Raw genomic sequence first — 23,114 nt, 5'->3', positions numbered from 1 at the left:
AGAGAGGGGAGGGGAGAGGCTGTGTGTGTGTGTGTGTGTGGGTGTGTGTGTGTGTGTGTGACCGACCGACCAATACCCGGTTGAAGTTACACTCCCCTGACGTCTCCCTCATAAAAGCATGTTTGTAAACAACTTGTGTGTCGCTGATATTTATAACCGGGGCCCATCCCGTTTCCAGCTTCGCGTCCGAGTCACCAGGCAGATTCATCACAGACATCATCCGGACTCGGGAGTGCTCCTCAGGTACTGGTCCGAACGTGAGTTTTGAGCCCCGCCTCACTTCATCTCAGAGGCAAACGTTGCATAACTGGCAGTAATGTGACCGTTACACATATTATTTCACATACGCATGAGATCTGCTCAGAAAAACATTGTTATAGATTGAACTCCCCAACAGTGGGCCATGGCCAAGTGACGCAGACAGTGAGAATATCACCCTGGCACCCTGTGGTGGTGGGGGGGGGGCTGTGACTGACGTGTAAAGAACCTCTGGGTCCCAACAGACACCAGCAAAATGAAGAATTGGTAAATATTATTTGATTTGGCAAAGGACTCCGATGTCATTCCCACAGGACTACTGCTGCCGTCAGGTTCTCCGGTGATCTTTACCAGGTGGAGGTTCATCAGATAAAACACCTGAGCCTCGGTCAGGTGGAGTTAGAGCGACATCTGGCGGCGAGATGATGAAGACGCGGATAATGCGACCACTGTGAGCCTCCACAGGGTTTGCCCCCACCAGTTGGATGTAGCTGCGGCATATTTGTCTGTTGTTTTAAAGCAGGCTTATATAGAGTAACATTCCCCCCAGTCCTGCTGGTGCGTACACGACTTGCTAAGATGCTCGCAGATGACATTGAAAAGAAGCGACTGTGTTCTGGGGTCTGGGTGAGCAGCTGGGCGGCCTTCATAATGCCCACGAAGAAGACACCAAACCTCTACTGATCTCTGATCTCTGCAGCAAGAGGCTTTCCCGACCGATAAAAGAGCCACATTATCATCATGTGCCCGGCGCTTCCACAGTCAAATTGACACAGAGACCAGCAGCTGCTTCTCATCAGTGTTCCCAAAGCCCGAGCCCGAGACAGCCGGTTGTCCAATAAAGGCTATCTGTGAGGTAATTTGTCTTCACAGATCAGCGGCACGCAGGACGGCCACGCTGAGGCTTTCGCACCTTTCAGCGGCCAGTTTAACATGATCAGCAAATGGATAAACACGCCATGTGTTTGCAGCTGCACGTGTCTGTTGACTCTGGAGGCCCCCGAGGTGCTGCTAAACGACGGGCCCGGCCTCAGCAGAGGTGCTAAAAGTGACACCTTCAAGACGCCGCTGACAGGATATCAGTGTTCACGCACCCTTGGGATACCAACACTGGCTATTTGCAAAAAAAAAAAAAAAACCCCAGAAACCACTCATTTATGTACTCGTGCATCGCATCCCATTTATTGAAAAATAAATTGCGTGATCTCTACTTACATATTTACACTCATTTATATTCATTTCGGATGGACAAAATGCCAAATATCAGCTTAAAAACACATAAAACTGTGGACAAAAGGGTTCAGATTACCCATACTTGCTGCACGTACCAATGAGTCTTATAACTCATTTTAACTGGGTATGTATTTGTATTATAAAACACGTTGCACAATATTAACTTGTAAAAGACTATATTACTTTTTTTTTTTTTTTAACATCCAACTTGGTCACAACATCCAAATCTGGCAAAAAGAAGTGTGGATGTCCGGGCGTACACTACGTTTGTGTTTACTTCGACCTGTCGTCACTCGGTCTGGATGCGTCTCCGTGTGTTTGAGCATCACTCAAAGTCACAGCCCAGTAGCTCTATTCTCATGGTGAGGGAGACCATCCAGCTCTTGGGGACGATTCGGATGAAGCGGGAGAAAATGGGAGGGTAGATGTAGTTCTTCACGTGGTCGTTGTTATTCGTATTTCCGTGAAAAGTCTGGAGAGAGAGAGAGATAGAGTGAGACACCGTTTGGAATCATTTACCTACCGCTGTCGAAAGAATGTGATTTTTGCCGCGGCTCACCTTGGCAGGGATGTCCTCGTCGTCCGTGTAGTGGTTCCAGTGTATCCCATTGTCGCTGTACTGCAGGGTGTAGGAGATGACGTACATCTCTTTCCCCAGAGACTTGGCTCCTTGCGTTATGATACCTGTGATCTTCTTAACTTGGGGCAGCTCCACCTGAAGCCACTGGTTCATGTCGTTATACTGTGGAAGAGAGGGCAGGGAGAGAGAGAGAGAGATAATAGGTTTGACTTGTAGGTATGTGCACCCATTTATTTACTACTGAAGACGTTTGTTTGCCATTTAATTCACAATTCACACACTTTCAAGACGAGAACAGTGACTCTTCCCGATGCTCGCCATACATTTGAATGCGTTCATTTTGACGTCACGTCAGAATTGGGATTCGTACCTTAGCTTGCCATGCATTGATGGTGCCCTGTCTGTTGAGGCGTGCGAGGGAGGGCTTCCAGGGTCCGGAGTACCAGCTGGAAGCTGTGGAGCTGGCGGTGATGCGACGGTCTTCTATCACTCCGCTCTCCATCCCCAGAGGCACCGAGCAGCCTGTGGCAGGAGATGAGAAATGTCCACTTACTATGAAAATACTGGATGTATGTGCACATGAATTTTGGTTGTCGTTTGGAAATAAAAAGTATTTGTAAACCAATATACAAAAATGACGGTGGATGGTGGACGTGCAGAGCAAATATGGCGAAATTACAAAAAAGGCTTGTTACACCATTCACACCATATTTTGCAAGACAAGTCTGCAGCTCGTACTGGGTGTACCTACAAACCTACGTGTGACATTTAGAGAATCTATTGGTGAGATTGTTTTTTTTCCAAAAATGACACTGCACTAATAAAGAGCAAAGTTATGTGGCTCGAGAACAACGTACAAGATCAAGAACATGTGAAACAAACATTGACCATGAGGTTCGAAAGAATCGTTGACACCAGTTTTGCTTAAAGACACCAGACTAGTAATGTATGGATTTAGCATATTATGCAAATTTGAAAACAACGAAGAGGTGGAAATGGGCGTGGCCTTTATCAGGAGATGAAGCCTGGTATGAGAGATGCACGGATATAAAGTATTTGAAATGTTTCATTGGCTTGAGTTCTGGCTCGCCCCACACCCACCCGCACATGGACAGTAACATCTTTACCATCGAGCTCACAGCCGTACAGCTCCATGCGGACTGTGGCCGTGTTGTACCAGCTGATGGGGTGGAGCCTGATGAACCGTCCAACCACAGGAGGAAAGAAGATGTTTTTCTTTTCCTCATAGGCGTCCTGGTTCCCGGCGAATACCTGGCGAAAGAGGGAGAGAGGCAAAGAGGTGATCGCACACTTCTCTCGTTCGTGGCATTGATCAAGGAGGCGATCAAACCTCCCCCTACCTTCCTGAGGTCCCTGCTGTCGCCCTTGTAGAAGATCCAATTCCGGCGGTCGCTGCTGTAGGAGATAGAGTACTTGTCCACAAACTGGGAATGGAACAGCTGCTTGGCTCCCTGGGTGGCCACCTGGCTGATCACAACTGGCCGCTGGAAGTCCACCTGCACAGTCCACAGGTGGCAGGTTGTATTCACATAGAAAGCAAATATAGTCAAAAATAGACACACACACCTACAACACATACCTGAATCCAGCTGTGGTTCTGCTCCGTGCTCCATGCGTTGTATTTACCCTGATTGTTCAACCTGGCCAGATAAGGCTCCCAGTATCCTTCAGAGACAGAAATATCGTCATTCCTCTAGTGACGTATTTGCTTAAAGAGCTTAACTGCAATACTCCTGCAACCATTTCAATAGTCATTGTGACCGCGTTAGGACCAGGAGGAGGAATGGCTACCTCTAGTGTTGATAGCTGTGATCTGGTTGTCTTTCACACTGCCTGATTGTAGACCCAGCGGACGGTAGCAGTCTTGGAGGGGACATACAAGCAATATCTCAACATCATAACATAACAGTATTCATTCAGTGTAGTTAGATCAATCATGCTGTTAAGTTAGTGTTTTTTTTAATCGTTTGTACCGTTATCTAGAACCAGAAAGAGGGTCTGCATGCCCTTCTGTTGGTTGAAACCGATTTCTGACTCCAGCTGCCACAGACCAGGTTTGGACGGGTACATCTCCAGAGTGGCAAAGCTCCCTGCGAAGACAGTTTGGTACGATAATCAAGTTGAAACGTAGTGTCTCTGCTCCATCGCCGACATCAAATACATCCAGTAGCTGAGCTCTGCGTTAAAACTGCTTCGAGTTACCGTCAATCCGAATACTGTAAAGTGTTTCGTCTGTTAAAAACTAATAGAACAAAAGCAGCAAAAGGTGTTATTCCGAGTTGACTTGACGAACAAACATTATGCTGCTCACCAGGCAGCAGCGGGTAGACGGCCTGCCTGTAGCTGGTGGTCTTCTTGTGGAGGAACGTCTGCCCGTGGAAGTGGACGGTCTGAAAGTCTTTGGGAGAACCCATGTTGAGCAGGTGCCAGCACACGAGCTGGTTGGTGTACATCCTCAGTCCCTTCAGGTTGTATATAATACCATTGATGGCTGGGGAAACAGACAAAAAGACAGTTACATCAGTTTTTGTTTTTCTGTTCTGTAACTGATCCTGAATGTGTGGAAGAAAAGGTATCGCAACTCAGTGAAATCTACCTACAGTACCATGTTTTGACTCAATGACACATTATCAACAGCGGATGTACATACTCTTATGTGTTTAAGTTAGCATGTTGGCACATAATTCTCGGTCATCATATTCAAAAGATTTTGTGAGGAGGACCGTTTAAAGGCTAGTTGAAGGTAATGCATTACAGTGGAACTTGAGGTTCTCCTTGAAGTTGGGTTCCAGAAATCTCCTCCGGCTTTTCCTCTGCATCATCTCGCGGTTCTTCTCGTAGTACCAGCTCTGCGACTCATCGAAGGTCATGAAAAGAAGCGTGAAGTCCCTCATGTCTTGTAACTTCCTCTCCAGGGTGCCCTCTCGACACACCAGCAAAGGCCCAATCAAGCCAGAGTGGATATCCCTTTCCTAAAAGACAGAGCATACACTAGGTTTAAAATGGCTATTAAAAACATTCTACATACAATAGCATTTCTTCAACGCATGACATACTTAACTTCTATTTCGTTATTGATTGTCTACAAAGCACATATTACTCACAGGATTAACACCCGAATAGTAGGCCCAGGTCCGACAGTGAGACTCATCTGGCGTTGGCCCAACCATAGATGGGACCTTCCATATGTATGTGAAGGTAGTATTGGGTTGAACCTCATTGTCATATTTATACCAGTACTTGGAGCCATCGTCATAGGACAGACCCTCAGTCTGCTTGGTGTAGGTAACCCCATTTGGGTGTAAGGAGTACGGACGGCTGGCTTTGTTCCTGAACACCACCTGCAAAACAAAAGAAGACATTCTGTGGGTCGGTAGTTACAGCTTTAAAGGGATAGTTAGCCTTTTTTCATTTTCTTGCCAAGAGTTAGATGAAAAGATCAATACAACTCTAATGCCTTTATGGTAAACATGAAGCTTCAGCCAGAAGCCAATTAAACAGCTAGGGAAACAGTTAGCCCCCCCACAGGAAGTCACTGCACCCAGCTAAGAAATAGTCTGGCACATAACGTGTCGGATTTACACCTTTTGTTTTTGTACAGATCAAAGAAATGAGATTCAACAAGTTAATTCATGTGATTTTGTTACCTTTGGACAGAGCATGACTAGCCATCCCCACTTGTTTTCAGTCTTTGTGCTAAGCTAACCTAACCGGCAGCTGCCTGTGATCTCATATTTAGAGTGTTTTCCCAAAATGACCAACTATTCCCTTAAGGCGTGGTTTACATAAACCAACAATCAGATATGTAAATGCTACAATTTATATAAAAACACACGAAACTGATGATAGTGAAGCCTTGACACAGAAAATACAATTTGAACATGTGAGATCCCAGAAGAGATATACATGATGCTGACAGACTTACCATGATGCTTTGTCCAACCTCCGCCTTGATGATGGGTCCCAGGATGCCTAGATGCTCATCTATCTCTCCCCGGATGTCAGGTATGGTGAAGCTACTGTCAATGTAACTTCGGAAAACCGCCTTGGTGAACCTGGTTTCTCGGCTGTTTCGTTGCGACTTGTCTTGCCTCCTGTGGCGATAACAGGACCTTATTTCAGCTTTGCACGTGTATGGATGTCTATAAATCTGAACAGTCATGTATTTTCAGATGTCATATGAACTTCTTCTTTATACTATCTCTGAGCTTACCTCTGTCCATAACCAGCATAATCCCACTCAACCTCTTCTGCAGCAATGAAATAAGTCTTGACATTCGGGCCTGAGAATTTTAAGTAGTATTTGGTGGTCTCGTCCAGGTTGAAATTCTTGATGTCTTCATGACTGCTGTAGGGGTCTTTGTAGGTCACATACTCATATTCATCTGCTTTCACATCCTGCACATCTAGATGACGCGGCTCGTCCCCAGGAACGTACAGCTCGTAGTCACTGAAATCGGGCCGGGGCACACCGATGACCACAGGCATGTTAATGAGCTCCTCCTCATCAGAGAAAGGTTGTGCTGGAGCGGGTCGGGACCCGCGCGGGGTCATGCCTGGATTGAATCCACGAGGAGAGAATGGTAAGCCACTCCTGGCCAGAGGCTTGTATTCCTTCCTCTTCTTGGTTTTCATGCCTAGGCCCTTCTGGGGCCTCTGTCGGAGGTTCACCTTCCTGGTCTTCTTTTTTGGAGTTGGCGTCGTTTGAGGGGTTTCTTTCCCCAAATATTTCATCATGTCGTCAGGAATCTCCATGGGTACCACTTGGTGACTTCCCTCATACGCCCAGTTGTGCCCCTGCGTTTTAACGGAGGTGGTCTTAATCCCCTCTGTGTTGTTTTCTTTAAGGTAGATAAAAACTTCTTCACTGCTGTCTGAGGCATGTAGCTCCTCAGAACCCCAATTTCTTACTGCATCGCTGGGGAGGGACAGGTTACCTGAAACCATAATCTCATTGGAGAAGCCTTCCGCAGAAGATGTGTGGTTCAACTCACCAAGAAGAGCTGTGACATTCTGCCTGCTCTCCAAACTAATCTCCCCTGATGAATTTGGTCTGGATATATTCACTGTGACATTCTGTAAGGAACCAGTTTCAAGCAAAATCTGTGTTACATTTTCAAGGCTGGAATTGCCTGGATAAAGCCCAATTTCAGAGGAATTCAGTCCATACTCCAGCTCTGCTGCGGTGATCAGAGAGTCATTGTCACTGGTTTTATTGCCTGTGCTCTCCAAGACGGTCAAGTTGCGTCTGTCTGTGCCGCTGATGTTAACCTCTCCAACATCTGACGTTGGGACAGACAATGAATGGTTTGTTCCATCTGCTGACACGTTAAGATGGTTAGTTGCTGTGTTATTCTCATCTTCCTGTCTTGTATTGCGTGGCAGGGAGGTGACATTGCCCTCCGGTGCACCGTGGAGATTGTTGTTGCTGGAATTGGAAGGAGGCGCAGAGTGAGAGAACACATCCCCTCTGGTGAGTCTCTCCTCCGAGCCCTCGGCCGAGATCGTGCCCACAGAAGTCTGGTTATCACCGCCAGTCTGGGTTGCATTCATTCTTTCGGTCTCCAAGATGGTACTTGAATTTCCTCTTAATGCCTCAGTAAGATTGGTAGTTTCTTGCAACGTCACTGTAAGACTGGTAATCTCCGTAGATACGTTTACAACCTGTGATAATGCTGTATCATTGTGTACTGTCGTGTTCTTTGTGTCAGATACTACAGACGCACTGCCATTTGTAGTGATACTGTCATTCTTTAGATATATTTCTAGGTTATAAAAAAACGTCGTGTTCTCTGTTTTATACACGGAAGAATTGTGAAAAGTTGATGGCGTACTACTGTTCCGTACATGTGTTGTATTCTCACTGATGCTTTGGTTCAGCAAATTCACTGCTGTAAGGTTTAGTCCATCCACCTCTTTCCAAATTGGAAATGATGTCTCATTTAGTGGCTTTGGAGTAGAGGTCTCACTTTTACTCCTTTTCTCCTTCAAATGAGGGGTGGTATCCGCATCTCCATCGAGCACATCAATAGCGTCATAGTCCAGGAAAGAGAGGTCCAGCTTCTCCACATCCAAGCTGGCAGATTGGTTCTTCAAAGACCTGAGACCTAACTCATCTGCAAACATATCTGTATAAACATCCGCCTCCACTGGCTTTGCTTTTACAGATTTTGGTTTCTCCTCTTCCTTCTTGATATCATCCAAGCTCAGAGGGTTCCACACTGTAAATTCTTTGTGCTCTGCCGGATCCTCGTCGTCATTGTACTCGTACTGGTAGTCACGGTAGCACTCCACATCCTGAAACTTCACGCGCATTCCTTTCATTGTCTCATGAGAATTCAGGGAAGCCAGGAGCCAGACACCTGGGTTAGGGTTACAAAAATCGTCCATGAAAAAGACCTTCAAAAAAAGCTGAGCAAATATTTCAGATGGTGGCATTAACTATCAATAATCTCTATAAACGTTCACGTAATATCACACAGCTAACATATATACAGCACACTGACCTATTTTCTCAAGTCAAAAGTATCCCTACAGATACGAATATTTGGATTTGACATATAGTAAAAAAAAAAAAAAAAAAAGGCATTGTAAGCCCTGACTGACCAATGTTGTTCATGTCCATAGTGATGGTCTCTCCCATCATGGGGTAGAGGCTGAGAAAGTCCTCCGTCCGCTCATACAGCTGAAACGTATGGCCGTAGAAAGTAGCTGTCTGGATGTAGTCCTGTGCCCCGATGCTGGACATGTGCCACGTTGCAATCTCACCGTTGCAGAAGCCCAAGAGGGGGCCGCTCTCAAACGTGTAACCGTTAATTGCTATAAGGAAATGCACATGAACGTTAGTCTTCTGACGGGCAGCTGAAGGCGACGCAGAAATGCAGATTTAATTAGGAGTGACAATATTGTACGTTTCAGGAGGAGCTCTTATTAATCCAATTATGGGAAAACTTACTGTGCATGACGTTGGACTTGTAAAAGTCCGGGTCTGCCTTGTTGACTTTGGAGCGATCACAATATTGGTGAATGTTGTGATCCAGGTACCAGCTCTTGTTCTCATCGAACACAGCCAACATGGCATGCTGCTCTTTGTCTGCTTTCAGCTGTAGAAACAAACCAAAACCTCTGTTCATTTCAATGTCGTATGATACATCATTCGCAGCTGGCAAACACTGGCACGTTTACACAACTATTGATGAATGCTGACATGCTGTTGTTCAGCAGGTGTAATGTTTACCGCGTTCGCCATCTCAGATTAACATGCTAACGCTTGCTGATTAGCAGTAGACACAGAATACAGCTAAGGCTGGTGGTAAATGTAACTGCAGGCATGATGGTGCTAGATAAAAAAGTGATTACGAATCATCCTGAGGGCGACATGAACGTCTGCACCAAATTTCGTGCCGATCCATTCAGCAGTCGTAGAGACATTACACTAAAAAAAAAAAAACCCCCACTCATTTCAACCTCATGGTGGCGCTAATGGCGACGTTTCCAGCTGTGCGTTGGGAAACTGAACGTGGAATCTTTCTAACCTGTGCGTTCCTGACATTGAGGGACAGACTCTTGCAGATGAGGATTGGTCCTATCAGTCCCGAGGCGATGTCACGCGGTGTGTCCACTGCGCTGTGGTACACTCGTGTCAGACATCGAGGGTCTCCGTCCAAAGGCTCATCCTCGTCGACCACTCTCCACACGTAGGTGTGTGTCCCGCCTGGCTGGACGCCGTGAGACTGGTTGCCTGCCAAATGCATTGAGGCACACCTCATCAACAGTCCAACATACCCAAGTGTTCAATCAATTTGTTTTACAGTGCGGGGAGATTTAGCACCTCCTGCTGGGTAGCTGGCTCCCTCTTGTGACTTCTCTATCGTCAGTCCATGTGGATAGATGCTGTAGGGCCTGGAGGCCATGTTCTTAAAAACAATCTGTGAAAGGACGGCAGGACGTGTGAGGACACAGTGATATGAAATACCACTGACTCTCAGCTTTCATTTGATAGCAGATGAACAGTATTAGATAGATTCCCCAATTTTAGGGGACAGGAGACAAGATGAAGAAAGAAAAACTCTAATCTTAAAAGTTGAGTCGATATCTAAAATCTAAGACCAGGTATCAGCAGACACTTGGTGCCCTTCCTGGTGCTGCCAGACCAGCTTCTTGTCTAACTTGTGTCAGGGACGTTTTAGTGACAGCACTGTAGTGTTCTGCCTTATAATGAAGAACACAACTGTTTTAAGGTCTCTTCATCAGGTGCCTAGTTAGTTTTAGAATATACTTCACTGCATCAGAATCACATTTACAGTGCAACGCTTTTTGGCTTTCGTGGACTGATTTCTTTGTTACTGTGTTCTGTAATGAAGCGGCGTTACGTGAAGCACATTAGATGACACTTTTGCTGACTGGGTGCTATAAAACGTTATTCGATTCTATTTGAAGATGATCTCACCTTGATGACGTCTCTGATTTGCGCTCTGATCACCGGGCCTATGATCCCGAGCTCATTTTTCCTTTGCTTGGTCTCTAACCTTTCAGTGAACGACTCATTTTTGTACAGCATGTACACTGCCTTCTTGTACTTCGCGCCTACGCGTGTCGGTGACTGTCTCAGATACTGGAATTTGAAGTTCCTACACAAAAAGAAAAGGGGTTTTATTCAGGCACTGATATAACTAACCACAAACAAACGTGACCATTTAAAACTCTGGCGCCCCGGCAGCTGAGAGATTCTCTTAAAGGACGCAGCAGAGTGGAAGACGGAAAGCAACTCCTAATCCGTTTGGCCTCTTCAGTGAAGCAACACTGAAAATATATCAGATCATTTAAAATGCTATAGCAATAAATGATACACTCAAATGCATCATAAACACAAAGGATATATTTTGCTACAGAGGGAAATCTGATGAGTTTGCATGTACACCTTTAAAAATGCATGAAACGTGCAAAATGCTTTAAATATGCATCTGTGAATGCTGCTCACTCGTCAATGTATTCAGGCATGTGAGGTGCATAGTCCCAGACAACTTCCTCAGCAGCTATGTAGTACGTCCACACCCTGCTGTGCTGTTTCTGTGCGATGGTCATCCTTCGGCGGGGCGCGCTGAAGCCGGCACACTCCCTCACATCCACGAAGCCATGCATGCCGGCTGCAATGACAGAAACACATTTTCCTCTGTAGTTCGTTTAGTTACTTTACAGGTAAAAAAACAAAAAAAAAAACTATCCATCAGCGCGCGGGCGGCGGAACACTTACCCTCCCTGTGCTTGACGGTGTGTGAGGAGAGCAGCCAGCGGCCTGCGTGGAGAGCCACCATGCTGGCAGTGGTGGAGGAGCCGCTGATCAGGCCCACGGACGACACTTTGTGGCCCGCCTGCGTCAGCACCTGCCCGTTCATGTGCACGGAGAAGACCTCCGGCTCTGAGCTCATGCCGACCAGATGCAGACTCACGGAGGCGTGAGCGCACACGCTGACATCTGGACAGACAGAGAGAGGAAACTGTTGGACGCTGCTGCGTATTTGTTTTGTCTTCTCACTGACTGTACATCACAATCGCCGTGAATCGCCATGAATCCGTACATGTGAGCAACAAACAAACACTACCAAACAAAAAAACACACGAGGCAGTGTTTAAGTCATCATTCATGATTATACGTTTTTTAGCAAAAAATGCCTTTTGATGGTTCCGGCTGTGAAAAGTGTGAAAACTTTCTTCGGAGAAAACAAGACATTTGAAGACATTGGTTTGGGCTAGGGGACGGGTCACTGACTAAACAATTAATAACAAAATAATCAAGACATTAATTCATAATGAAAATATTTGTTTCAGTCCGATAATTGTCCCAAACCCCCCCCCCCCCCCCCAGAGGTTTGACTGTGAACCAGAAGTAAGTCTGAGGTTTTAATGCACATTTTCTATTGCTGTGATATAACGCACATTATTCATGTTTTAGGTCCAGGTGGTGCCACAGTAGTTTCATCCATATGTAGTCATTTGTCAGATTAGTATGATTTCACATGTTTTGTATGGAAATCATTATCTGCCTAGCGACTAAGAAGGTAAAAGTTGCAACAACAAAAATACCACAGCCATGACTTGACTGTCTGCCTCTGACTGAACGGGTGACTGCTGGAGAGACTCACTAGGTAGCGACCCGCCCGTGTATCCGTTGATGGTGTATTTGACGTGGTCGTCCGGGGCGTGGCCGCTTGGTTCGTACTTGCTCTCTTTCTCATCAAAAACCCCGAAGAGGAAGACGTACTCCTGGTTGACGGCAACCTGCTTCCCCGACCCGTCCAGACTTCCTGCAGAGATAGAGAGAGAGAGGGAGAATTCATTCAGGCGCAGCAGCTGATGCTGATAATTCGTGATCATTTGCGGCCACATTTGACTGCTTACCGGGCTTGCAGATGAGCAAAGTACCGATGAGGCCGGAGTTGTAGTCCTGCACAACATTTTGGTGGGAGATATAGGTGTAGGTGAGACAGGTGGGGTCACTTGGCCGTGGAGAGACATCTGGCGTCACCTCCCAGTGGTAAACGTGTTCACAGTTGGGCTGCACTACGTCATCCTCTTTCTCTTTCTGCGATGTGTTGTCGAAGTAGTGGGCTCCTGCAGAACAAAACAAAACAAAACAAAAAAAACCCAAAACAGGCTTTCAGTTTGAATATGAGCAAAAACTCTCATTCATTAAATACCACTGACTTCCCTAACAAAATATACGGGATGACAGTCCACTCAAGTCCCAGAAATAATGAAGACCTAATGAAGAGTTTCCTTCCCTTAATTCTGAGTTCATCTGCACTCTGACTTTTGCATTAAGAGCAAATTAAAGAGCGCTTAGTGTTCATTTCCTACATCCACAAAAGGCACTAACGTCTTGTTATTTCTACCCATATGCACGGACGCGGACAGTGACTTTCCTAAGGCTTTTAGCAAACGCTTCCTGTTGGACTTCAGTACCGTCTGCTTTGATAATCTGCCTGTCCTGGTTAATATTTTAGAAAAAGACAAACAAGGCTGTTTGTTGTGTTGGCCAATCTTGTGCAATCATCGGAATGAGTAACATCACGAGCCCACACAATGACCCTAACGGACAGGCTGTGTTGTACTGGTGTCTTCGGGTTAACAGCTGGGCGCCCACCCTCTGACTGCTTCCCGTAAGCGACCCCGTGCGGGTGGAGGCTATGTAGTCCCGTCGCCATGTTTCGGAAAGTGACGACAATCGTCTCCCCCTCCTCGGCCCTCAGCGTGGGTCCCAGCAGACCTGCAGAGAAAGACGGGCTCCAGTTTATTTGGAATCCACGGCGTTTGTATATTTTGTTACATCAGCAGGAACGAAGTCACGTAAAGTCATACTGACTCATTCGCTGACTGTCATTGACCAATATCATTTCACCATCGGCTCATATATTGTAATGTACCCGTCTGTATAATCTGTCTAATTGCTCTAATTGTCATTTTGTGTTGTTTCTGTTTACAAACTGAAATAAATCAGCAGGTGCTCGCCAAGTGTACCAGCTGAAGGCATCTTAATTAAACCTCTAATTAGTACCAAATTTCATTAAACGTACACGAAATTATGAGGAAATGAATGTTTCTGTCTGGGTGCATTTGAAGACGGGATGAGTGATTCTTAGTAATTAGAGCCAGACAGACTGTGTGCTCATTTAAACTCCTTCAGAAGGTTTACCCAGCCAGGAGGGATGAGTCTTAGCCTGTCTGAAGTCTTTCTCGTACTCCCGAAAGACCACTTTCTTATAGGTGGGACCGAGCCTAAGGGATTGGAGGAAAAAAAAACACAAAAACATGACTCAGCACACAAGAAAAACACATGTCGTACGCACGCTACTGCATATCAACAAGATATGGAGTTATATAGATATGAAGGCACAAGTTTCCTTATATATATATATGTGTGTGTGTGTCGTATCAACACTGATAGGATGAAGAACAGGCTGCCAAAGAAATGAAACAAGGACACACTGGACTGTTTTAACAAAGTACAAACAACTTCAAACACAGCATGCTAGTGACTGCATAGATGAGCTTAGGCTGACAGAATTCAAATAAACATGATGAGATACAATCATATAGAATTGAATGAATAAATACATAAATATAGTGAGATAAAAATACAGTTTAAGATGATAAAATCATCAAATATTGTTGGAATCTTATGGGGAATTCAAATAAGAGTCTCCCAACACCTGTTAAATATCTCATTCTTGTCCTTTAAAATTCACAAATCCTCCAGCCAGTGTCCTTGCCTGTGTGTGTCATTGCCGGAGTAGTTCCAGTCTATCTCAACCGCCGCGATGTAATAGTGTCTCTCCTTGGGTTGATGCGGGTCCGCTTTGACATGGAGGACAGTCAGAAGGACCAGGACGGGCAGGAGACGCCGGGCTCCAGCCCAGGCACTGAGTCTCATATCTGGGGATCAGTCCTCCAGGTGTGACCGGTCTGCTCTGCAAGTGGAAGAAGCTGTGATCTGACAGAGAGGTCCCGCTCTGTGCTTTATCTGTCACTGACACACACACACACACACAAGTTTAAACATTATGTCCTCGGGCAATGAACTGTGTCTCTGCATATTTTTTTTTCTCTCTCTCTCTCGTAATTGAAACCTCATGTGTTTTGCTGTGAGTCATCCCTAAGGGGTGTGCTTATTCCTATCTTCTCTGGAAAAGTGGTGAGGAGTGTCCCATGAAAAGTCATCATTCAAGAGCAACACATGACAGCGTGTGTGTGGTAGGTCTGCACACAGATGGAACCAACTTCCAGATGATCTCAAATGCGCCCCCAACTTCCGCCACTTTCAAATCTAACTGAAAAACCTCATGTAGGAGTCAGCCACATCTCACCCGCAGTTCATCCAAAATACAGCAGAAAGACTCCAAACTGGTACCGAGAAGAGACAGTCCCTCTTCCCTGTACTGGCCTTCCCGTCACTAGTTACGAGTGAGGTACAGAATTTAGTGTTCTATTTGTTTTTTAAAGCACTGCATGGACTTGGAGTATTGTTACTGATGCAGCACGGGGTATGGCCACCCTTTTTTTTTTTTTTTTGGAAGGAGTAAAAACATAGCTGCACTGGCCTCTATGGGTTGAGCGGTATTCGTTCTCTTGAACCTCTGACCACGGCAGACATCATGGCCGGGTGTAGCTGTGATGTCGCCCTGCAGGGTGTAGAAAAAGCATGTTGTCTGGGGGAAGTTACTTAACGTCACATAACATGTGGAGCCAATTCTAACTACTTTATGTACTACTGAGTGAGTTTGTTGCAACACACTGTATAAGCTGATCATATGTTTTGGACATAAAGTCTATCTGCAATGTAACTAGTAGGCTAACTACAGCTGTCAAATGAATATAGTGGAGTAAAAAGTGCAATGTTTCCCTCTGGATTTTAGTGAGGAAGACGTAGAAAATTGAAATACTGATGTAAAGTACAGGTACCTCAAAGTTGCACAATACTGAGTAAAATGCATGTAGTTACTTCCCATCATCGTTCTGCTTTGTGTTTCATTCTCATTCAGGAATAAAAACATAACAGATTATAATTTGATCATAATAATAATAATAATAATATAATAATAAGTGTGCCCACATATTAGCGTGAACCCTGAGGTTCAGAGCGCAACAACACTGGACAACACAATTCAATACAACAAAAATCAGGAAAACAAATAACATTTCAGAAAACAAGACATCACCACCACAGCACAGAAAACAACATTTCAGGGGGGGGGAAAGCCTACATTTATAGGAAACCAAATATTAATACTATTAATATTGCCAAAGAATTTCGACGTTTTAGCAATACAACAGTGGAAGTCTGCACATACAGTGCTTAACAAATTTATTAGACCACCTGTCATAAAAACGAGAAAACACAAATATTTTAGAAATCTGTCAAAAACTTGTTTCAAACTAAAAATTGTGTTGCAAACTGGAACGACTAAATAGTCCTTATTCACATATATTAACCAAAAATCTTAATATTTTGTATGACCTCCTTTGGCCCTGATAACAGCTTGCATTCTTGCTGGCATTGTTTATATGTACTTTTCGACGTCCCTTTTTTTTTTTTATTGAGTTCCAAATAGTTTCTAGCTGTTCCCAGACACTTGCTTTGGATGAAACTTTTGTGCAATCTATTTTTGAATGCAAGTAAATAACTGTAATTTGGCATCTCAATCCAAAAATAATAATGTGCTTTACTATTTTGTTCTGCTTTTTTTGTAAAACAGTAAATTTGAGAATTCATGGATAACAACAAGAATTACATTTCAGCATTAAAGAGATCATTTTGATTAAAGAGCTCGGCTTGCACATACTGGTGTTTTAACCATTACAGAGACATCAGATATTTTGGTCATCAGCAATACAGTTCATCTAGGGTCTAATACATTTGTTAAGCACTGTATATAGCAGCTCTCTTCTTAAATGATGTGTTTTCTTTTTTAGGGGTTTTGGCCATTGTTGTGGTATTTTTCCCCCTCAGGGCCACCGTACCTGATACATCACTAAAGTGCGATCTGATCAAAAGTAATTCAGATGAATGTGGTTTCCTTCCCTCGGCCTCTGAGCACAGACTGCAAAGCGTTCAGTCGTATACAGCTCAAGGTTCTCACACCCGGACCCGGGTCTTCTCAGGTGGAGAGACTTCCGCGACTCCGTCGCTCAGGCGAATCGCGCGGATGATGAGCTGCGCGTACGGGTTGACGTCTACGCGGCACCTGCGCCAGCACGCCTGCGCAGTGTAACCAGGAAGAGCAACGATGGAATCAATACGGCGCTTCGGATGTGTGTAGAAGAAAGGAGAATAGCAAGTAAGTGTCCCTGAGACCGTTTCATTATCACACCGCGTTGAAGAAAGAAACCCGATAAATACACAAGTGAGAATAGTTAAAAGAGAATATTTAAAAGAACACGCTGCTTGTATTTGTTTACTCGCGGAAACATGTCGTGCTGTGGCGCAAGAGACGCTAAGTTAGCTCTGAGCTTCAGGCTTTGCTCGTTTGGTTCTTTAGTTCTGTGTGTGAGCAGACGAGCTTAACTGGCAGCGCCTGCAGCTTCGTGGTGAGTGTTGTAAGCACACTAGAACATGGTGAGAGATTGTCTGTAAGGTAATGCTCGTAAACGTCAGCGGTTATCGACTCGTCATCTCGTTTGTCCTCTTATATCGACTGCTCCTGAACGGCTCTTTCACAGGTGGACACTTCAGGGAAGCGCCCCACCATTAAAATCCAGGTCTACACAGCTCCTGCAAACGTGATTTTTAGCCACAGGAACAACAGGTTTTTGCACATGTTTCTTCGAGTGTGAGCCTGTTGATCTCGGTAGTGTTGGTTGGAGATAACAACAATCTCACCAGTTAATTGCAGTCCGGATTCCGCACTGTGTGTCTGTGGGTTTTTCAATGTGTCACAGCAGGTTCGACTGTATCCGGTTCCAGCTACTAGCCATGGTGGGCTGCCAATCCTGCCCCCGGCTGTGCTCCCGCTCGTCGGGCTACACCCTGGCCCTCGGTCTGGGCTTTGTAACCTTGGGGACCAGTCGCATCCTGCTGCTCAAATTCTCCTCCAATGCTGGTGAGTAGACTGGCAATGAGGCAGGTGTTTTACGCCTTGTTTCCCCCGCAGCAGGGAGGCAACGTGATGTTTGCATGTTTTTCTGTGTGTATTCCGCTGAAGAGGTGGCATCCTGTTGACTTGTTGACTTCGCCTTTCGTCAATTTGCAGAGAACAACTATGACTTCCTCCCAGCGTCTGTCAATCTACTCGCCGAGGCGCTCAAACTGCTCTTCTGTCTGGCTATGTCAGTCAGGGTCATAGTCCGAGGTAAACCTGAAGTCGCAGCTGTGTCAGTGTGTGTGTGTGTGATGCTGAGGTACGTTTATTGAACTCTTCACTCCTGTTTTCCTCAGAGGGACGATCATGCAGAGACCTGGGCTGCTCCTCCAGCTCCTCCTTCCTCAGTTCCCTGAAGTGGGCCGTCCCTGCTTTCCTCTATTTTCTGGACAACCTCATCATCTTCTACGTGATGACTTACCTGCAGCCCGTTAGTTAACACTTCTGTCTTTAGTTATATGACCTCTAGCTGAAGGAAATGCGTTGTGTGTTGGTTTTACATTCGAATTTCTGGCACGATATTCTGTTGCATAAATTCCCATTATTCAACCCCCGTCAACATGCAAAACCACATGGTGACTCGTTGAAATCCATGCCTTCTCATATCATACCAGCTTTTACAAAATGTCCTGCCCAAAGCCTTGATGTTATTATTATTATTATTATTATTATTATTATTATTATGATGTTCTGCTGTCACTCTGCTGTCTTATCTCTAAACCAGCTGTCCCTCTTGTCCCCAGGCCATGGCAGTGTTGTTCTCCAACTTTGTCATCCTGACCACGGCTGTGCTCTTCAGAATTGTTCTGAAGTAAGTGGCTCGGTTGACGACTCTGTAACGTCGGTAGGATGGTGTGAATGCTCGATGAAATGAGTGAGCATCTGTTGATACGCTTTATCTCATTCATGCTGTTGCTTTACCTTCCATTTTACCTCGTTGTGAGACACCGTTTCGTCAAATTCGACGTCTTGCGCACGATCTCGCACACATTACCGCGCGATTCCGCTTATTTCATTTGGAGCTGCGGATTAAACACGTTTTGTTTCTCACCTTTCCCTCCAGGAGGCGCCTGTCCTGGGTTCAGTGGGCAGCGTTGGTTGTCCTCTTCCTGTCCATTGTTTCCTTGACAGCAGGATCAGGAGGCCGCCAGAACGCCATAGCTGTGCCAGGTCTCCACTCAAACCCCCTCTCCACCCCCTCCAACTCCTGCCTACTCTACACACAGCTGCTGAAGCAGATGAGGAACAGCAGGTAACATGATGAATGCAGAAATGCGCGTGTATAGGCGATGAATAAAGAGTTCTCCACCGATTTAATCATTGCACTCCTGTGACGTCGCCAGACTCACGATGGACAGTTTAAAACAAAAAAAGGATCAAAGTCGATGCAGCAGAACCAGAGATATCGACTTTTTTATTCTTTTATTCTTTCTTGTCACAACCTGGTGATTCGGGTGTGTTATGCTAGTAGCAGCTAACATAGCCTTGAGCCGCTAGCCTCAAGCTGAGATGAGGAGTAGGCTTCAGAGATCTGGTAAGCTCACTTCGGTCCACTTTGTTCCCCTTTGACAATTTAAAGGAAATGCAGACACATCTTTTGGACCCCATAGGACAAAATAGTGGCTGCGGTGAGACTTTCTCAGCCTGTTTTCTGCCTCCATTTCTGGAACAAACGGCAGTCAGTTGTGTAGTTTTAAGTTCTCTTGTTCATATCTTCTCTCCCGCCTCAGTGCCAGTGAGTCGTGGGTGTCGTCCCTGCCCGGTCAGGCCTGGAGGGACAGGATATTGGGGAAGCTTCGATCTCTGGGTGTGGGTCACATCCTGCTCCTCCTCCAGTGCTTCATCTCCGCCATGGCCAACATCTACAACGAGAAGATCCTCAAAGAAGGGGACCAGCTCGCTGAGAGCATCTTCATCCAGAACAGTAAATTGTGAGCGGCGACCTCTGCGGGAAATAATGAGGCGGAAGACAAGTGGCTAAATTAAATTCTTCCATTCTAACCGTAGTCCTTCGCTGCATGGTTTTGCAGGTATGCCTTTGGTGTGGTGTTTAATGGTCTGACCCTTGGGCTCGGCAGTGAGGCACGAGGCCTCACCATGCACTGTGGCCTCCTCCATGGACATAACATCTACTCCCTGGGTCTGGTGCTTGTCACAGGTCAGTTAACAGCGGAAAAGGAACAAGAGCCTCATACCCAAATGACAAAATAGCTCATTTGTCAGTGACTTCCAAAGCGACTACCAGCGTCTCTTAAGCTCGCTGATTAACACCTTATATCTCATTTGTTTAAGTAAGTATAAAAACGACAAGTTTTGGTTTTTACAGGTGGTTATGCGCCGGGCTATTACTTGCACGTTCGTATGACTTAGACTTAGACTTAGACTTTAGACTTAGACTTTATTAATCCCACAGCAGGGAAATTTACAAGTCACTGCAGCAAAGACAGAAAGGTGCAGAAACACACAGCAGACAAGCACTGTGTCAATAAGAATTAGAAGTATTTTTTTTAAAAAGTAAAACAATATACAAATAATAAATACAGATATAAAAAAATATGGGGGACAAAAATAGATATATACACGGGGAATATAAAGTATTTACAAATTGTGCAGATTTATGTTGTTAAATGACTGTTAAACAGTCTTATAGCTGTAGGCATGAACGACCTGCGGTAGCGCTCCTTCTTACACCGTGGGTGTAACAGCCAGCTGCTCAGGGCCCCCACAGTCTCGTGCAGGGGGTGAGAGGTGTTGTCCATGATGGATGTCAGCTTGGCTAACATCCTCCTCTCCCCCTGCCTCCTCAATGGAGTCCAGTGGGCGGTCCAGAACAGAGCCGGCTCGCCTAATCAGTCTGTTGAGCCTCCTTCTGTCCCTGTCCGTGCTGCCCCCCCCCCCCCACACACACACATGACGTGTACAAACTAAATATATCATGTTAATTAGTGAGCTTTAGGTGCTGGTAGTTGTGCTTTTTAAAGACTAAATAGAAAACGCAGACTACACAGGTCAAGTAGTCGCAAGAGGTCACTTGTCAGGAAACTGTAATTTTAGTCTTTTGAGCAAATATCTAATGCTGTCATTCACATGGTAAAGACGGTGACTGGATAACTGTCTCCAATTAAGAGCTGCAGAGTTATTAAAACCAATAAACACCATTGAGGCTCGCCAAGTTGTCCAGGAGTTTATGGATAAGATAAGATGACTCCCTCCCTGCTCTCACTCTCCCCTGTCTTGTCCTCAGCCGCCCTGGGTTTATCTGTGGCCTTCATCTTGAAATTCAGAGACAACATGTTCCATGTGCTGACGGGCCAGATCACCACCGTTCTGGTCACCGCCCTCTCCCTCTTCCTCTTTGACTTCCGCCCTTCGCTGGACTTCTTCCTCCAGGCTCCCATGGTCCTGCTGGCCATCTTTATCTACAACGCCAGCCGGCCCAAGGACCTGGAATATACCCTGCAGCAGGAAAAACTGCGGGTCATCAACGGAGAGGTGTTCGAGAGGTCCAGAGGGGTAGGGAGCAAACCACATAAAACACAAGCCCACACACTCATTTTCTTACACAGCGTCACTCCCCTAACCCACACCCCCCCCCCATGCAAAGCCCCTTCCTCTCCTCCCACACACATACCACATTCTCTGTAGGAAACTTGGCTCTCATTTCTCTATAATGTGATTTCTTCAATGCAGGAAACCTGATTCCCTGCTGTGTAAACAGCATTCAGACTCCTTACCTCACGTAATTTCATTAGGTCAATGCAGTCTATTGGATTTTGAAAGAGGAAGCTATTAAACAGAACAGATGTGTATGGGGGCCTTATGAGGACACTGTCCTGGAGTTAGCAGGACTTTGAGCTAGGTTCCATGACCAGTGCCTAACTTGGAAAGTAGTTGTTTGATGATGCTACTAAGATGTCAGAAAGACATTTGTGTCTGCAGGTTTGTCCTCTGGTCTCCGCCCCTCTCTGCAGGCCTTCTGATTTGCTCTTTGCGTTTTTTTTTTGCCGTAGGACGGCGAGGAGCTGGAGCTCCTGACGAAGCCCAACACAGACAGTGAATCCGAGGAGGACTTGTTGTAAGCACTGACTTGTGGCTCTCCTACAGGACGGAAGATGTTCTTCTTCACCGCAGCTAACATTGAGCTTCACGATGGACTTACTACGTACTCCTGGTGGCCTCAGCGTCTGTCTCGTCAGTTTACTTGAATGACTGTCCGCTGTTAAATAGCGATGATGGTGTCGACGGATAGACGAACTGTATTGGACACTTGTGATAACTAAGGCTTGTTGTGTATGTTCTGACATGTGCCTGTCTGTATGAGTGCTGCCATGTGTGCAGTGGAAGATGCAGAGATACGTGTACGTATGCTGGGAAATAATTGTCTTTGGGATCATTAAGGGTTTGTGGATATTTCATTTCCTCTAATGAGTCCTGTTGTCTGTGCAGCTATTTGACTGCTTGCAGGTGATTGGTTGGTGTAACGACCAGCATTTCAGACGGTTTCATGATTGTGTAGGGCTTTATACTGTTTCGAATTGTTGTCGGCGCTGTGTACAACAAGTGTATATTCAATCTGTGGTCAATATGTAAACACCGTGGAACTTAAGCAACAGTCCAGTACACATCCACAAGCTACAGCTTCAAAAAAAGAAAATCCATTCCATAATTGTAAATTATACATTACCAGAACTGTACATACACAACGGGGGTCTATTTTTCTGCTCACTCAAGTGTTTTTTATTCAACGTGAACCAGAACCAGAGCATTGCCATCGGAGACCACAACAAAGCACAACAAACTGTTTTTCTTTTTATTATGTCACTTGGAGTGCCGACGTATTACAACTGTGAAATACTATGAAATGCGTGCGTTTTAAGATTCCTCTCTGTGCCATAAGATTTTCAAATGTATGAATGCTCATTCTGAAATAAAACTGCGAGTAAACTGCTTTAGTTTTGTCTGAAAGTAACAGAACTCGAGAAGGAACGGTGACGAAAGGTAAAGTAATGGATGAAAACAAATGGCAGGAGAGGTTGGAAGGCTGGACCATGAAGAAGACGACGAAGAAGAAGAAGAAGTGTTAAAGAGAATGCAACCCAAACTGATAAAAAGTAAAATATTATCCTAAAGCAGCTCCATCATTACACCAGATGACCATCCATACACATTGAAGCTGAACTGAACATGTTTTGTGTCGCAGGAAAACAAAGTTCAAAGGATTTCAGCAATTCATAGGGGAGCCATCTTCTTTTTTTTTGTTATTACCAGTGTAGTACAGCACATAATGTTTCTTAATATACGGCATCTTATTGGGCCACTAGGAGGCGACGTAGCTTAAAAGATTCTTGCGACTGAGACTGAAACACTGCAGGTGAGCGTTGACAAAC

The 23,114-nt window shown here is 45.3% G+C and overlaps 2 protein-coding genes across 2 annotated transcripts; one reads left to right on the top strand and one right to left on the bottom strand.

The window, feature by feature from the left end:
* Positions 1–1,816: 1,816 nt before the first annotated feature.
* f5 (coagulation factor V) lies at positions 1,817–14,522 on the bottom strand. The gene is made up of 25 exons (XM_070914808.1): positions 14,362–14,522; positions 13,785–13,867; positions 13,236–13,358; positions 12,491–12,703; positions 12,235–12,396; positions 11,346–11,567; positions 11,073–11,238; positions 10,542–10,722; positions 9,924–10,020; positions 9,628–9,833; positions 9,048–9,195; positions 8,699–8,911; positions 6,306–8,454; positions 6,018–6,186; positions 5,197–5,433; positions 4,848–5,064; positions 4,404–4,583; positions 4,066–4,182; positions 3,884–3,955; positions 3,672–3,757; positions 3,433–3,588; positions 3,199–3,343; positions 2,442–2,593; positions 2,051–2,233; positions 1,817–1,963 (listed from the first exon to the last, which is right to left on the bottom strand). The coding sequence occupies exons 1-25, from the start codon at positions 14,520–14,522 to the stop codon at positions 1,817–1,819; spliced, it is 5,985 nt and encodes a 1,994-aa protein (XP_070770909.1).
* Positions 14,523–16,865: 2,343 nt separating this feature from the next.
* Positions 16,866–22,671, top strand: slc35a5 (solute carrier family 35 member A5). The gene is made up of 10 exons (XM_070914687.1): positions 16,866–16,926; positions 17,528–17,688; positions 17,839–17,937; positions 18,024–18,157; positions 18,471–18,538; positions 18,791–18,979; positions 19,458–19,658; positions 19,758–19,885; positions 20,972–21,240; positions 21,738–22,671. The coding sequence occupies exons 2-10, from the start codon at positions 17,562–17,564 to the stop codon at positions 21,804–21,806; spliced, it is 1,284 nt and encodes a 427-aa protein (XP_070770788.1). The 5' UTR covers positions 16,866–16,926; positions 17,528–17,561; the 3' UTR covers positions 21,807–22,671.
* The last annotated feature ends 443 nt before the right edge of the window (positions 22,672–23,114 follow it).

Source organism: Enoplosus armatus, chromosome 11 (genome assembly GCF_043641665.1).
Source record: "Enoplosus armatus isolate fEnoArm2 chromosome 11, fEnoArm2.hap1, whole genome shotgun sequence".
Lineage (NCBI taxonomy): Eukaryota > Metazoa > Chordata > Actinopteri > Centrarchiformes > Enoplosidae > Enoplosus > Enoplosus armatus.
This window is presented reverse-complemented; position numbering and strand designations above follow the sequence as displayed.

Bases quoted from the DNA above. Each gene is read 5' to 3' on its own strand.
- slc35a5 (XM_070914687.1), top strand. From the start codon at position 17,562: ATGGTGGGCTGCCAATCCTGCCCCCGGCTGTGCTCCCGCTCGTCGGGC. The intron at 17,938-18,023 runs GTAAACCTGAAG...TGTTTTCCTCAG, and splicing joins AGTCAGGGTCATAGTCCGAG to AGGGACGATCATGCAGAGAC. The intron at 19,659-19,757 runs GTGAGCGGCGAC...ATGGTTTTGCAG, and splicing joins TTCATCCAGAACAGTAAATT to GTATGCCTTTGGTGTGGTGT.
- f5 (XM_070914808.1), bottom strand. From the start codon at position 14,522: ATGAGACTCAGTGCCTGGGCTGGAGCCCGGCGTCTCCTGCCCGTCCTG. The intron at 12,397-12,490 runs GTAAGCAGTCAA...CTATCTCTGCAG, and splicing joins TTTGCTCATCTGCAAGCCCG to GAAGTCTGGACGGGTCGGGG. The intron at 4,584-4,847 runs GTAATGCATTAC...CTGTTTCCCCAG, and splicing joins GGAGAACCTCAAGTTCCACT to CCATCAATGGTATTATATAC.